Below are 12,543 nucleotides of genomic sequence, written 5' to 3'. Positions count from 1 at the left end.
GAGCTAATGTGAATTTACAGAACTTAAATTTGAAACTGAACTGTGGGGTGGGAGAGTATGATAGGTTAAGTGGTAGAAGACGACAAGGGCCAGATTATGAAGGGTCCTTGCAGGATTTGGATTCATCTCACATTTACTGGGAAGAAATTCTTGGAGCCAGGGAGCAACTTTGTTGTGGTGTCTGGGCCCATCACTTAAGTGTGACAGTATGCCACCATATTTGTTAGGAGCCTGTGTGGAAAAGTCAGTCAACTGCAGAGGAAGAGCAGAAACAGGCAGAAAGGTACATAGGAAGAGATTTGATGAAAGCTGAGTGCTAGAATGATATTACAGAAAAGGAAAATTCAGGGACTCAAGATTTCCTTCAGAGATAGAGTCAAAAGGCTTGTAAATAAATTCTCTACAGGGAGTTGGCATTATTGGACAGTGTTTTTTTATTTTTTAAAATATATTTTATTGATTTTTCACAGAGAGGAAGGGAGAGGGAGAGAGAGTTAGAAACATCGATGAGAAAGAAACATCAATCAGCTGCCTCCTGAACACACCCTACTGGGGATGTGCCTGCAACCAAGGTACATGTCCCTCACCAGAATTGAACCTGGGACCTTTGAGTCTGCAGGCCAACGCTCTATCCACTGAGCCAAACCGGTCAGGGCCAGTGTTTATTTTTTAAATTTATTTTTCACCCTCACCTGAGGATATATTTTTTAGTTGACTTTAGAGAGAGGGGGAGAGAGAGATAGACATTGATAAGTTGCCTACCATATGTGTCCTAACTGAGAATTGAACCTGTGACCTTTGGGTGTATGGGGTCATTGTTCCAGCCAACTGAGCCATACTGGCCAGGGCGGACAGAGTGTTTATTAAAACTGAATTTCACTAAGAATATAATTTAAAATAATAGCTAAGGTGTTAGATCTCACAGTTGATTTACAGAACTTACATTTGAAACTGAACTATGAATTCTGTCTTCAGTGAATTAAAAAATGAGAATTAATACTTCAGTGAGGCAGATTTTTTCCACCAGGATCGATTGGAATCTTTTACATTAGGAGTAAAGTTAAAGAGTAATTGAATTCCTTATAAACAGATGAATTTTAAAGCACTGGATCATGAAAAATGGATCTGTCATTTGGAATTTATATTTTGGTATTAATTGTGAAATGTTACTTGCATGCAAGTTGCTGGGTCAAGGGAAGAAATTTCCAAGTGAAGATCAACTAAAAATTGAGTGTATTTAATGAATTCACATTTTAGATCTATCATGTGAAAGTTCTGTGAGAAAATAAAAGTTATGTTCTTGCCTTTTAGCAAGCCCCTTGAATATATTAAATAATAAACCTTTCTGAACCTTTCATCCAACTCAGTAGGAAGAAATCTACTCTTCATAAAGATTTTTGTATAAAATTATATACTTTAAGTTCCAGGAAAGCAGGAATTCTTTTTTTTTTTTTTTTTCCTTTCTCACTGATGTTTATTAACAGTGTCTGACACACAGTAGATATTAAAAAATAATTACTGAAGGAAAAAACAAAGTGTCACTTCTGGGTTATTTAACTTGGATTTCTTAGTGAGGGCAAGTTACTTGACCATATTAGTTCTGATGATTAAAGATAGCTGGCAATAAGGAAATAAAAGGTTTGATGTAGGCATACTTTTAAAGTTCATCTCTAGTCATTTAAGTTTAAATAGAAAGAAAAAATATTTGTTGAAATCATTTAGTTAGGTTACTAATATTAAGATAAAATAGTATAGAATTTCTCAAAGCAGTTGAAAATGAAGGAAATAATCCACATGTTTATTTTGTAGCCATCATTTGGTTATTTTATTAGATCACCAGAAGAGAGAGAACCTGTTGCCTTAATAAGAAAATCTGATTTATCACAAAGTGATTTGGACAAAGAAATGGCTCATCTTAACCATGATTCGTCTTCAGGTAATAGATTAAAAGAAAGAATTTTTAGTAACTCTTTTTTTAACCTGTAAATTAAGTGATTGTGTGATTATGTTCTTAATGAGTGAAAATGTATGAATTACATTTTTTTCAATATTAGTTACTCATTTGATTTTTATATAGTTCCACATTGCCTTTTAAATCTAAATTGGAAACAAGTCATCCAAAATCCACCTAAATACTTTTGTTAAAGTCAAAGTAAATTAAGTATAATTTGTTCAAATGGTTTAGTTAACTTTGTCCTATTAGACAACTGAGTTAATGAGTTATAACTTATATTTACTATTTAGGTAGACTTTTAATTAAAGAGGCATTTTGAGATTGAGACTGTGATAGTATATATATATATATATAAATATTTAAATAAATATTTAAAATAAAACTATTTTGGTTAACATCTAATGAGCAAACAGCTGTTTTTTGCGAGTATAATGTCTGCTGCTGCATGTCATATACAATTGTATAAGGTATGCCCCAGTCCTTAGAGAGCCTGTTTTACAATAAGGGGAGTTGGAATAAAGAGGCAATATATAAATATATATATATATATATATATATATATATATATATATATATATATAGTTGAGTTTCCACTATTGTAAAGAAATAATTATTTTTTAATTCAATTTGTGCATTTGTGAAATATTTAAATCTGAAAAATATTAAATGAATTTATAAGAAGGGAAATTAAAATCACAATTTTGTTTGCAGAATTTAGCTAAATTAACAATGGTATGGCCTTTGTCTTAGTGACTATACCTTTATTCAGTTTTTGTGAGATTGACTGATATTTGGGTAAAAGGATTTTTTCTTGGCAATTATGTTAGTGATCCTTATCCCACAGATTGTTTCTGTGAGATAGTGTATAGATGTAAATTGAATATTGTATATTTCCTACAGGAGATTTAAATGAACACTCCAATGCACAACCAAGTGAAGGATCAGTTACACTTCAGGCGGAAGAACTGGACAGTATTTCACAAGTGGATGAAAATGATGTGACATTAACTGCCAATAAAGGCAAAACAGAGGTATCATAAGCATTTCATGAAGGAAAGCTAAAACCATGTCAGTTCTTGTCTAAGATCAAGTTAAGGTCACATGTGGCCCTGGTCCATGTAGCTCAATCTATTGAACGTCCTTTCATGCCATAACGGGTTGCTGGTTCGATTCCAGATCAGGGCACATGCCCAGGTTGCAGGTTCAGTCCCCAGTCAGGGTGTGTACAAGAGGCAGCTTATCGAGGTTTCTCTCTCTCTCTTCCTCTCTCTGTAAAAATCAATAAAAACATTTAAAAAATAAGTTCAGATGTGAAAAATACGGAGTATTAATATAACATAGTTGCCTTTTTAAAAAAATTCAATGTTATGTGTCTTTTAAATATTTTACCACCATTTGAAAAACAATTTACTGATTGATTTTAAAGAAGAGAGAAACATCTATTTGTTATTCCACTTATTTATGCATTTATTGATTTTCTTGTATGTGCCCTGACTGGGGATCAAACCTGCAACCTTGGTGTATGCTCTAACCAACTGAGCTACCCAGCCAGGGCGCTAGTTTTGTTTTTAACTCGTAAGGAGATTGAATCTTGTAAAATGTGGTTTTCTGTGTTTTTTTTTTTTTTTTTTTTTTTTTTTTTTTTTTTTTTTTTTTTGTATCAAGTAGGAGCATGCGCTTTCTCCCATGGTAATGTGTAAATTACATTAATTGGTTTTTGAATATTAAATTACCTGGATTGAAGACCAGACTTAGAAGCATATCCCTTTCAGCACCATGGCCAGAGCAAAAGGTTTGTTTGCAATGGTGAAAGACAAGGTTGGACTGAACTATACTGTTGAATTTACTACTAGCTCTGGGTCATTTAACAATTCAAGAAACATTTTATTACATAATCTAAAAGTGAGTAGTGAGTCTGTGAGTGCTGATGAGAAGGCAACTGAGGAATATTTGGAAACCCTAGGTAAGCAGATTGTGGAGGAAAATTACTTTCCAGAGCAAATATTTATCGATAGTATGAATGAAACCTTCCTAATCTGGAAGCAGATACCTGAAAGGACTTTGATCCATAAAGAGGCCAAGTCATTGTCAGGTTTTAGGGCTTATAAGGACAGGACAACAGTCTTGCTCTGGGTCAGTGTTGCTGGCTACAAATTGAAGCCCTTTGTGATCTGGCACAGTGAGAACCCCAGAGCCTTCAAGTATATCAGTAAGCACACCCTGGCAGTGCACTAGGAGCAATAAGAAGTCATGGATGACCCAGCTCCTCTTCCAAGATGCCCTCCTGAATTGTGATACCAGTGAAATGGAGAAGTACAGATTGGAGAATAACATAACTTTTCAAGATTTTGCTTATTGTGGATAATTCGCTCAACCTTTTATTGGTGTTCTTCATCCCAAAATCAAAGTGGTGTTTCTCTGTCCAAACACTACCTCTTTGATCCAACCAATGGACCAAGGAGTTACAACAGCTTTTAAGGCCCACTACTGGAGGAGGACCTTTGCTGAGGCTCTTGCTGCAAGTGAGGAAGACCCTGGGTAGATATGATGCAATTATGGAAGTATTAGAACATCCAGACCTTGCTTGGGCTTGGTGTGACGTCACCAAGGAATGTGTGAATGCCATTTGGAAAAAGACAAGAAGTTCATTTATGACTTCGAAGAATTTTCTCAAGGCCGAGGAGGTTGCAAAAACCAATGAGTCTGAGGTTGAGATGACAAACAACTTTAACATGGGTGTGGATGAGGATGACATGGAGAAGCCTCTAGAGTTGGTTCCTGAGGAATTGACTAATGAGTTGTTGGAACTGGAACAGGAATGTATAGCTGAGGAAGAGGCAAGAGAAAGGAAACTGCAGAAGAAAAAGAAGAAACCCTAAGAAAATTCACAGTGAAGGGTTTAATAGAAGCTTTCACAGACTTCAGTAAGCTCCTTATAAAGTTTGAAAATATGGACCCCAACACCAAAAGGTTTTCATTAATAGAGAGAAATGATTATAGTGCATTATCTGCTTAAAAGCAGATCTGTGATGGAAAGAAGAAACAAACCAAGCAAACCACCATGGTCATATTTCTGAAAAGTCTTGGGTGTGTCCAGCCCTTCTTGTCCAGTCCCAATCAACCGGACCTCAGCAGCAAGCTAACCTACCGGTTGGAGTGTCTACCCCCTGTTGGTCAGTGTGCGTCATAGTGACTGGTCAAATGGTTGAACGAATGGTCAGACACTTAGCATATTAAGCTTTTATTATATATAGGATAGAAAGCAGGGGAGAGAAAAAAAGAGGAAGAGAGAGGGAAGGAGGGAGGGAGAGAGGGAGAGGGAGAGAAACATCAATTGGTTGCCTTTCGAACGCTCCGATTGGGGATCAAACCTGCAACTTAGGTCTATGCTCTGACTGGTAATTGAACCCACAGCCTTTTGGTGATAGGGACAGAATTTCAACCAAGCCATCTGGCCAGGGCATGGAACAACTTTTAGCAATTTGAATACATGATTTTACATCTTTTCATTTTAAATGTTTTCTTTCAGAATTATTGTTAACGTCTCTAAAGGTAATGTATCTTATCTCTGACTGCTTTAAATTTTTTTTGTGTGTGTCTGTTTTACTATGATGTGCTTAGGTATCTTGTTTTATCCTGCTCAGAGCCTTCTTAATTCTTGTTTGTTGACTTTCACAAGTTGTAGAAAATTCTCTGCCAATGTCTCATTAAATAGAACTTTATTCCATTTAGAGAGTTCAGTTACAACTTTGTTGGACTTTTACAGAGTATACTTTTTTTTATTTTATTTTTTATTTTTTTTTTACTATTTTTCTGTTCTTTTTTTGTAGTTTCCATTAACTTTCTCTTTCACAGTTCATTCTGGATATTTTCTTCAGAATTCTCTTCCAAGTCTCATTTTTTTTTTCCAGTTGTGTCCAGTTAGTTTTTGTCGATCCATTGGGTTCTTAATTTGTTACTGTATTTCTCAGTTACAAAATTTACATTTAGTTATTTCTTTATAATTCCTAGCCCTCTGCTAGAGTCTCAATGTTGTCTTTTAGTTATGTTTTAGAGTTTATGCTAGATTTTATGTTTTAGATTTTAGATTCAGATGTGTTTTCCATTTTGATGACTAGTTTCTGGATTCCCCCACAGGTCTGTTTCTTTTGTACTTGGGCCACATTATCTTGAAACTTCATGTGTCATTGATTGAGAAGTGGACTTTTACAGGAAAAGTTGTTGAAATAATTGGAGGTCATGGGGGATTATATCTTCCAGACAGGATTTATGTTTGCTTCTGAAAGGGAGCAAAGAACTCCAGCAATCTCAGATTACTTTAATTTGGTTTCTGAGATTGAGGTCATTAGAACTGAGCCTCAGTCTGAAGGACAGCCAGTCTAATTTTGGTTTACCTTAACTCCTAGGGTGTAGTTCTTTGTGGTCTCTTCCTAAAGTATGATGCTTATCAGGGTTACTGCCTGCCATAATAGGCAAATACTGAACTTGTGGTTTTACACTTTTACTCCCATAAGAACAGCTTTGCTGTCTCCTTCTTAAAATTTAATTAGCTGCCTCTTGAAACAGCAGATTCCCTAGGGAAAGAATCTCCATTAATGGACTCACCTGTTTGGGATTCTTTCTTTTAAATTTTGGCCTCATAATTTTTAATTTTTTTTAAAAAAGCTTTCCAATGCAATTGAAGGGAAGTCTTTGAATATGCTCTCCAGTTCTAATTGCTCTCAGCAAGAATTGTTTTGTTCTACTTAGTTTGTTATTACTGGAGGTAGAAGTTTTTAACTTGCATTTTTGAATATTGAATGTGTTTGTTGCTATTTATTGGTTCCTTTTTAGTTTTTTATCCATGATTCCTATTTATGTCTTGCCTATAAATTCTTTTATAAAAAGTTGAATTTATTGAGGTGACACTGGTTAACAAATTATACAGGTTTCAGGTGCACAATTTGACACATCATTTGTACACTGTATTGTGAGTTCACCACCCCAAGTCAATCTCTGTCCATCACCATTTTTCTCCCTAAACCCTCCATCTCCTGCCCTGCTTGCAATCACCACATTGTTGTCCATATCCACGAGTCTTTCTCTTATTTTCTTTGTTACTCTATTTCTCCAGCCTTCCATCTAGCCCTCCACCCCCTGATGTCAGCCTGTTCACTATCTATGAGTCTGTCTCTGTTTTGCTTGTTAGTTCATTTTGCTCATTAGATCCTCATATGAGTGAAATCACATGGCACTTGTCTTTCTCTGTATCGCCTATAAGTATTTCTAACAATTGAATGAAATTACCAGGAACTATACTTGGCAGTTACAATGGCTTCTCAGTCTTATTTTCTTAATTTTTTTATTTTAAATTATTTTTCTGATTCCATTTTAGCATCTTTTACTCCTGAAGATTTTTTTGTCAAATGATAATCTGATTAGATAAGTAATTCAGTATTTAACAATTGAAGTTGATAGCAGCTGTCTATTTTGTTTTTTAGATATTTCACTGCTATACCCTTAAGTTATTATCTAACATGTCTTATCTAGCTGCTCTTAAGTCTTTTTTTTTTTTTTTTTTTAAATATCTTTTATTGATTTTGTACAGAGAGGAAGGGAGAGAGATAGAGAGCTAGAAACATCGATGAGAGAGAGTCATCGATCAGCTGCCTCTTGCACACCCCCTACTGGGGATATGCCCGCAACCAAGGTACATGCCCTTGACCAGAATCGAACCCGGGTCCCTTCAGTCCCCAAGCCGACACTCTATCCATTGAGCCAAACCGGTCTCAGCTGCTCTTAAGTCTTATCTAGCATCTCTATATATAGAAGCCTAAGCGACTGTTATGACTGATCAACTGGTCGCTATGATGCGCACTGACCCTGAGGGGACAGACGCTCAATGCAGGAGCTGCCCCCTGGTAGTCTGTGCGCTCCCACAGCCAACCTTCAGTGGCCTGGCCAACCTCCCACCGTCCCTCCTCCCTGCTGGTTGGCCCCAATCAGCCCTGATCAGGATTGGGTGAGACAGCCCTGATTGGCCCCCATCACTGGCCATGTCGAGGGACCCCATCCGTGTATGAATTCATGTACCACGCCTTTAGTTTATAAATAAAGATTAATATGTACCTGTTATTTACTGAGGTAAATTTATCTGGTATAAAATTTCTCATTTCTAGGACACTTTCTTCATAAATAGCAAACCCCAAAGATGTAAAGGCGACCTACCTGATGGTGATGATTCTGTACTTAGGATAAGCACCATTGCTTCAGCTATTGCAGATGCATCAGTGAGTACTGATCCTTCCCAACTTGCTGCCATGATCAAGGCACTTTCAAATAAAACCAGAAAGAAGACTTTTCAGGAAGATGGTGAACAACAGAACGTTTCCATTGTGTCTCATTTAATATCTAATGATTTAGAAAAAAGTAATGGATCCAGTGCATTTGATATGGAGAAATACCTTAGAAAAACGGAAGTTAGTAGATGCGAAGGTGGACTGGGAAACTTTTCAAGAACTGGCGTGTCTAACATTTGGGATTTATCTTTGCCAAAAGAACGCACTACACAAGACATCCATACAGTGGACTTAGATGCTACTAGTATAAGTATAAGGGAATCAGAAGAAAATACACCAGCTGTTTATTGTGGTGAAAACAGAGAGAGTGAAAACCAGGAATCATTTAGAACAACAGACTCTTCAAATTCAGTTATTACAACTATAAGAAAGAGTGAGAGTGCAATAGTTGATGTGAAGACATATTCCATTGATGACAAATTACTAGATACTGGTAATAGTGAAAAAGCTACCTCAATATCCATTCCAACATCTAATAGTTATTCATTAGTAAAGAGTCCCTTTTGGCTGTCAGAAGAGCGTGAAGAAATGAAAACTAATGGAGGAAATCAGAGGCAAAATGAATATGTTAGTGAAACAAGTAGCAGTGAAAAGCATGTGACTTTTGGAACACATTTCTTGATCTCACCTAAAAATGTTGGTAAGTATCAGAGTAATTGATCACATTTCACAAAATTATACAGAGTAAGGTTGTTTCCTGTTCTCATAGAAACTATACCTTTCTGGTAGATTTGATAAATGCTTCTCCTGAGCATGGTGGACATAGTTCAGAAGATGATCAGGATAGCTTCAGACCTTCCACCACTCCACTGAGTCATTCTTCTCCTAGTGAAGCTTCTGGAACAAGTTTATCAGGGTAGGTGCTTACCTTTTTTTTCAATAATAAAAATACATGCTCAATATAAGAAAAAAGTATATAAAAGAAAATTAATGGTAACCATTGTAAATATTTTGTGAATTTTATTCAAGCCATTTTTTGTGCAAATTGCTATGTTTTTGTTCTTTCCACTTACAATAATCCCCTGTATTTAAAAGAAAATTAGTTATGTTACAGATTGTGTAATGAAAATGTCATGGTTTACATGTTCCTGGTGGATGGTCACTACATTATTTCTGCCATTTTAGTGATATTGAGATGAACAAATTTGCTCATAAAATTTTTTCTGTGATTTCACTGATTTCCTTAGGATAGATATCTAGAAATGAAATTACCAGGTTGGGAGTAAGCCCTCAGCCTGGCCTGCGCCCTCTCGCAGTCTGGGATCCCTCCGGGGGGATCAGGCCTAAGCTGGTAGTCAGACATCTCTCTCACAGTCTGGGGCTTTTGCAGTCCTGGACCCCCGCTCCTGACTGCACACATGCAAGGGAGAAGTTCCCGCCATCACTGCTGCACTCACCAGCTGTGAGCCTAGCTTCTGGCTGAGCATCTGCCCCTTGGTGGTCAGTGTGCGTCATAGTGACCAGTGATTCTGCTAGTTCATAAGATGATTGGTCGATTTGCATTTTAGAGTTTTATTATATAGGATTTGTATTTTTAACAGTAGTAAGATGGGTAAATACTTTTTTAAGAGTTGGAATAAGAAACTTACTTCACAGATTTTAGGACAAGTTTAAGAGGGTAGGTGTAAACTAACTTAACCAAGTTATAAGAACTTTCTAAAGTTTAATTTTTGAAAAGGTATAAGTTAACATTAAAAAATTATGGACACCTATGTATGTATGTATGTATATATAATTTTGACAGTGTAAATTTATTGCTTTATCAAATATATATATATTTATAGATAGACAAAATTAGATTTACAGCTGTAGTAAAATAAATAATGCAGTTATTAACCCATAATATAAGAATATACTTTTGTGTACTCACAACTGTAAACTCACCCCTGTATATTGCAGAAGCTGAAGATTAGTAGGGTTTTAGGCAAAACAGGATTGGCTTTTGCTAGTGTAGATAATATTAAATAAGGGAATGGACAACTCCAGTCATGAGGTGTTTTCTCTTTCAGGTGTGCTTCAGAATCATTTGGCTCAGCAGCTCATCATCAGAAGCCCCGCTGTGAGAGTGAGTTGTCTCGATTGATGTGTCCAGAGGCTAGTTTGAGTAGGCTCACTTACGTGTCTGAACAAGAGAGCACCTGTCCCACCACGGCCTCAGATCATGGCCTTGAGGACTGCAAGGTGGGTAGCACTTTTATTATTTCTTTAATAAGACCTCTGGCTCTTAAGTGTTACTGAAGTAGGGTTCAGACTGAAGTTCCTGCCTGTATACTTTCTGTTGCCATTTTTATCTTTAAAATGGGGGTCGGCAGGGGTACAAGGAAGGAAGAGGGGAGGGAGAAAGAGAGGAGAATCAAACAATTTCTCAAGTTGGGTGGGCACTAGAGGTACAAATATTTTAGTATCTTCCCTTAAACACTCAGTCTGGTGGAAGATACAAGCAAGACACACTCTGTAGTGAAATGCACTGTGGTGGACCTATGCTCTCGGTATTCAGGAGATAACAAAAAAATATGAGTAGGGTGTTGATAGGAGGGATAATAATGTACTAGTATTGAAGCCATCTTTTTCAGGACTATGTGGACTTAGGCATGGAAGAAGCAGACAAACAAATGGGGGAAGACATGGAATTGTAAATACAGACTGCATTTGAGGGACTACAAGAAGTTTGGAATGGCTCTAGTGAATCATGTACTTGGGGCAAAGAGGAGAGGCCAAACCAAGAAGCACCTTAGATGTAAAATTTGTGAGTTTGAAGGTTCTTAAGCAGAACACTGACATGATCTGTGTTGATGTTTTTAAAGCTCATTGCAGTATCAGTGGAGGAGTCATTGAGAGGGGCAAGATAAGGAACATTTCACTGAAAGCTGTCTTTTAAAATTTTTTATTTATTATTTTTTTAAATTTAAGTTCTTTATTTTTTAAAGTACAATAGTATATATGTCCCCTCCTCCCCCCCCCCCCCCCCCCATTGACCTCTCCCCGGCCGCTCCCACTCCCAGCACATGCCCTCACCCCCCTACTGTCTGTGATCATTGGTTATGCTTATATGCATGCATACAGGTCCTTTGGTTGATCTCTTACCCCCCCACCCCTGCCTTCCCTCTGAGGTTTGATGGTCTGTTCCGTACTTCTATGTCTCTGGATCTATTTTTGTTCATCAGTTTATGTTGTTCATGAAAGTTGTCTTTTAGATGATGCTTTTAGATGTTGGGTCTCTATGTTCTTAGCATAGTGGTTAAGAGCTGAATTATATAGTCAGATGGCTTTTCTGCTACTTTCAGATGGATACAATCTCCACAAGCTGTTTCTTCATCTGAAAGGAGGGACAGTGATGTGAGGACAGGTCTTGGCAGCAAGAATGAACCACTGAATACACACAGACTCTTGTTATTTTTATTTATTGATTGATTAAGTGATGGATGGATGGATGGATGACTGGCAAATAATCTGTTAGCAGTGTCTTTATTTCTAAAGCTTTGATCCAGAAGAAATTTTCAGACCAAGTACCAAAAATAAACAGTGAGGTTAAGTGCATCTTAAGTTGTGTGTAACAGTTGCAGATGTTACCCTTATGGTGATGCATTATAAAGAAATGAATATATTAACATTGACTAGGGCTATTACTTTATATTTAAGAAAACAGAGCCACATAACTTAGATATTTGAAAAGACTTTGGTGCTCATAAAAATTAGCATTTTCAAATATGTCAGCACTATCTATCTATATATAAAAGCATAATATGCAAATTGACTGAACAGCAGAACGACCAGTGAGCTATGACACACACTGACAACCAGGGGACAGATGCTCAACACGGGAGCTGCCCCCAGCCCGCAGGCTCCGATGGCCTGATCGGTGCCTACTGGCCAACCTTTTGGTCCTTCATCCCAGCCAGAGGGTGTGGTCGCCTGATGGGGAATGAGGAACCGGAGGTGGGTGGCGACGGAAATGGGCAGCACTGGGGCCCCGATCGCCTCACCATTTGCACACCCCCACCCCCCCACACACACACACACTGAGGGTGACAGGCGGCAGCAGGGGGCAGGGCTGGCTGCCAGGGAAGATCAATCCTGATCACAGGCCAGGCCTAGGGACTCTACCCATGCATGAATTTTGTGCGCTGGGCCTCTAGTAGACAAATAATGTGGATGGGAGAGAGTCTTTGAACTGGCTTTGTGTTGATTCTTAACTTCATGTTGATGTCATTTGAAAGCTTGCTCACTGCCCTGTTTACCCCATTCCTTTGT

General features: G+C 37.4%; 1 protein-coding gene across 3 annotated transcripts in view; it reads left to right on the top strand.

The window, feature by feature from the left end:
• CEP192 (centrosomal protein 192) overlaps positions 1-12,543 on the top strand; it is a 76,739-nt gene that overhangs the window by 23,849 nt on the left and 40,347 nt on the right. For all 3 annotated transcript variants that reach the window (XM_036419336.2, XM_045574722.1, XM_045574723.1), the window contains 5 exons: positions 1,810-1,936; positions 2,855-2,985; positions 8,113-8,932; positions 9,022-9,148; positions 10,302-10,473. In XM_036419336.2, coding sequence (XP_036275229.1) covers positions 1,810-1,936; positions 2,855-2,985; positions 8,113-8,932; positions 9,022-9,148; positions 10,302-10,473 — 1,377 coding nt within the window. The remainder of the gene's footprint in view (positions 1-1,809; positions 1,937-2,854; positions 2,986-8,112; positions 8,933-9,021; positions 9,149-10,301; positions 10,474-12,543) is intronic.

Source organism: Pipistrellus kuhlii, unplaced genomic scaffold, assembly GCF_014108245.1.
Source record: "Pipistrellus kuhlii isolate mPipKuh1 unplaced genomic scaffold, mPipKuh1.p scaffold_m20_p_6, whole genome shotgun sequence".
Lineage (NCBI taxonomy): Eukaryota > Metazoa > Chordata > Mammalia > Chiroptera > Vespertilionidae > Pipistrellus > Pipistrellus kuhlii.
The sequence above is the reverse complement of the archived record's forward strand: the minus strand, read 5'-3'. Positions and strand labels throughout refer to the sequence as shown.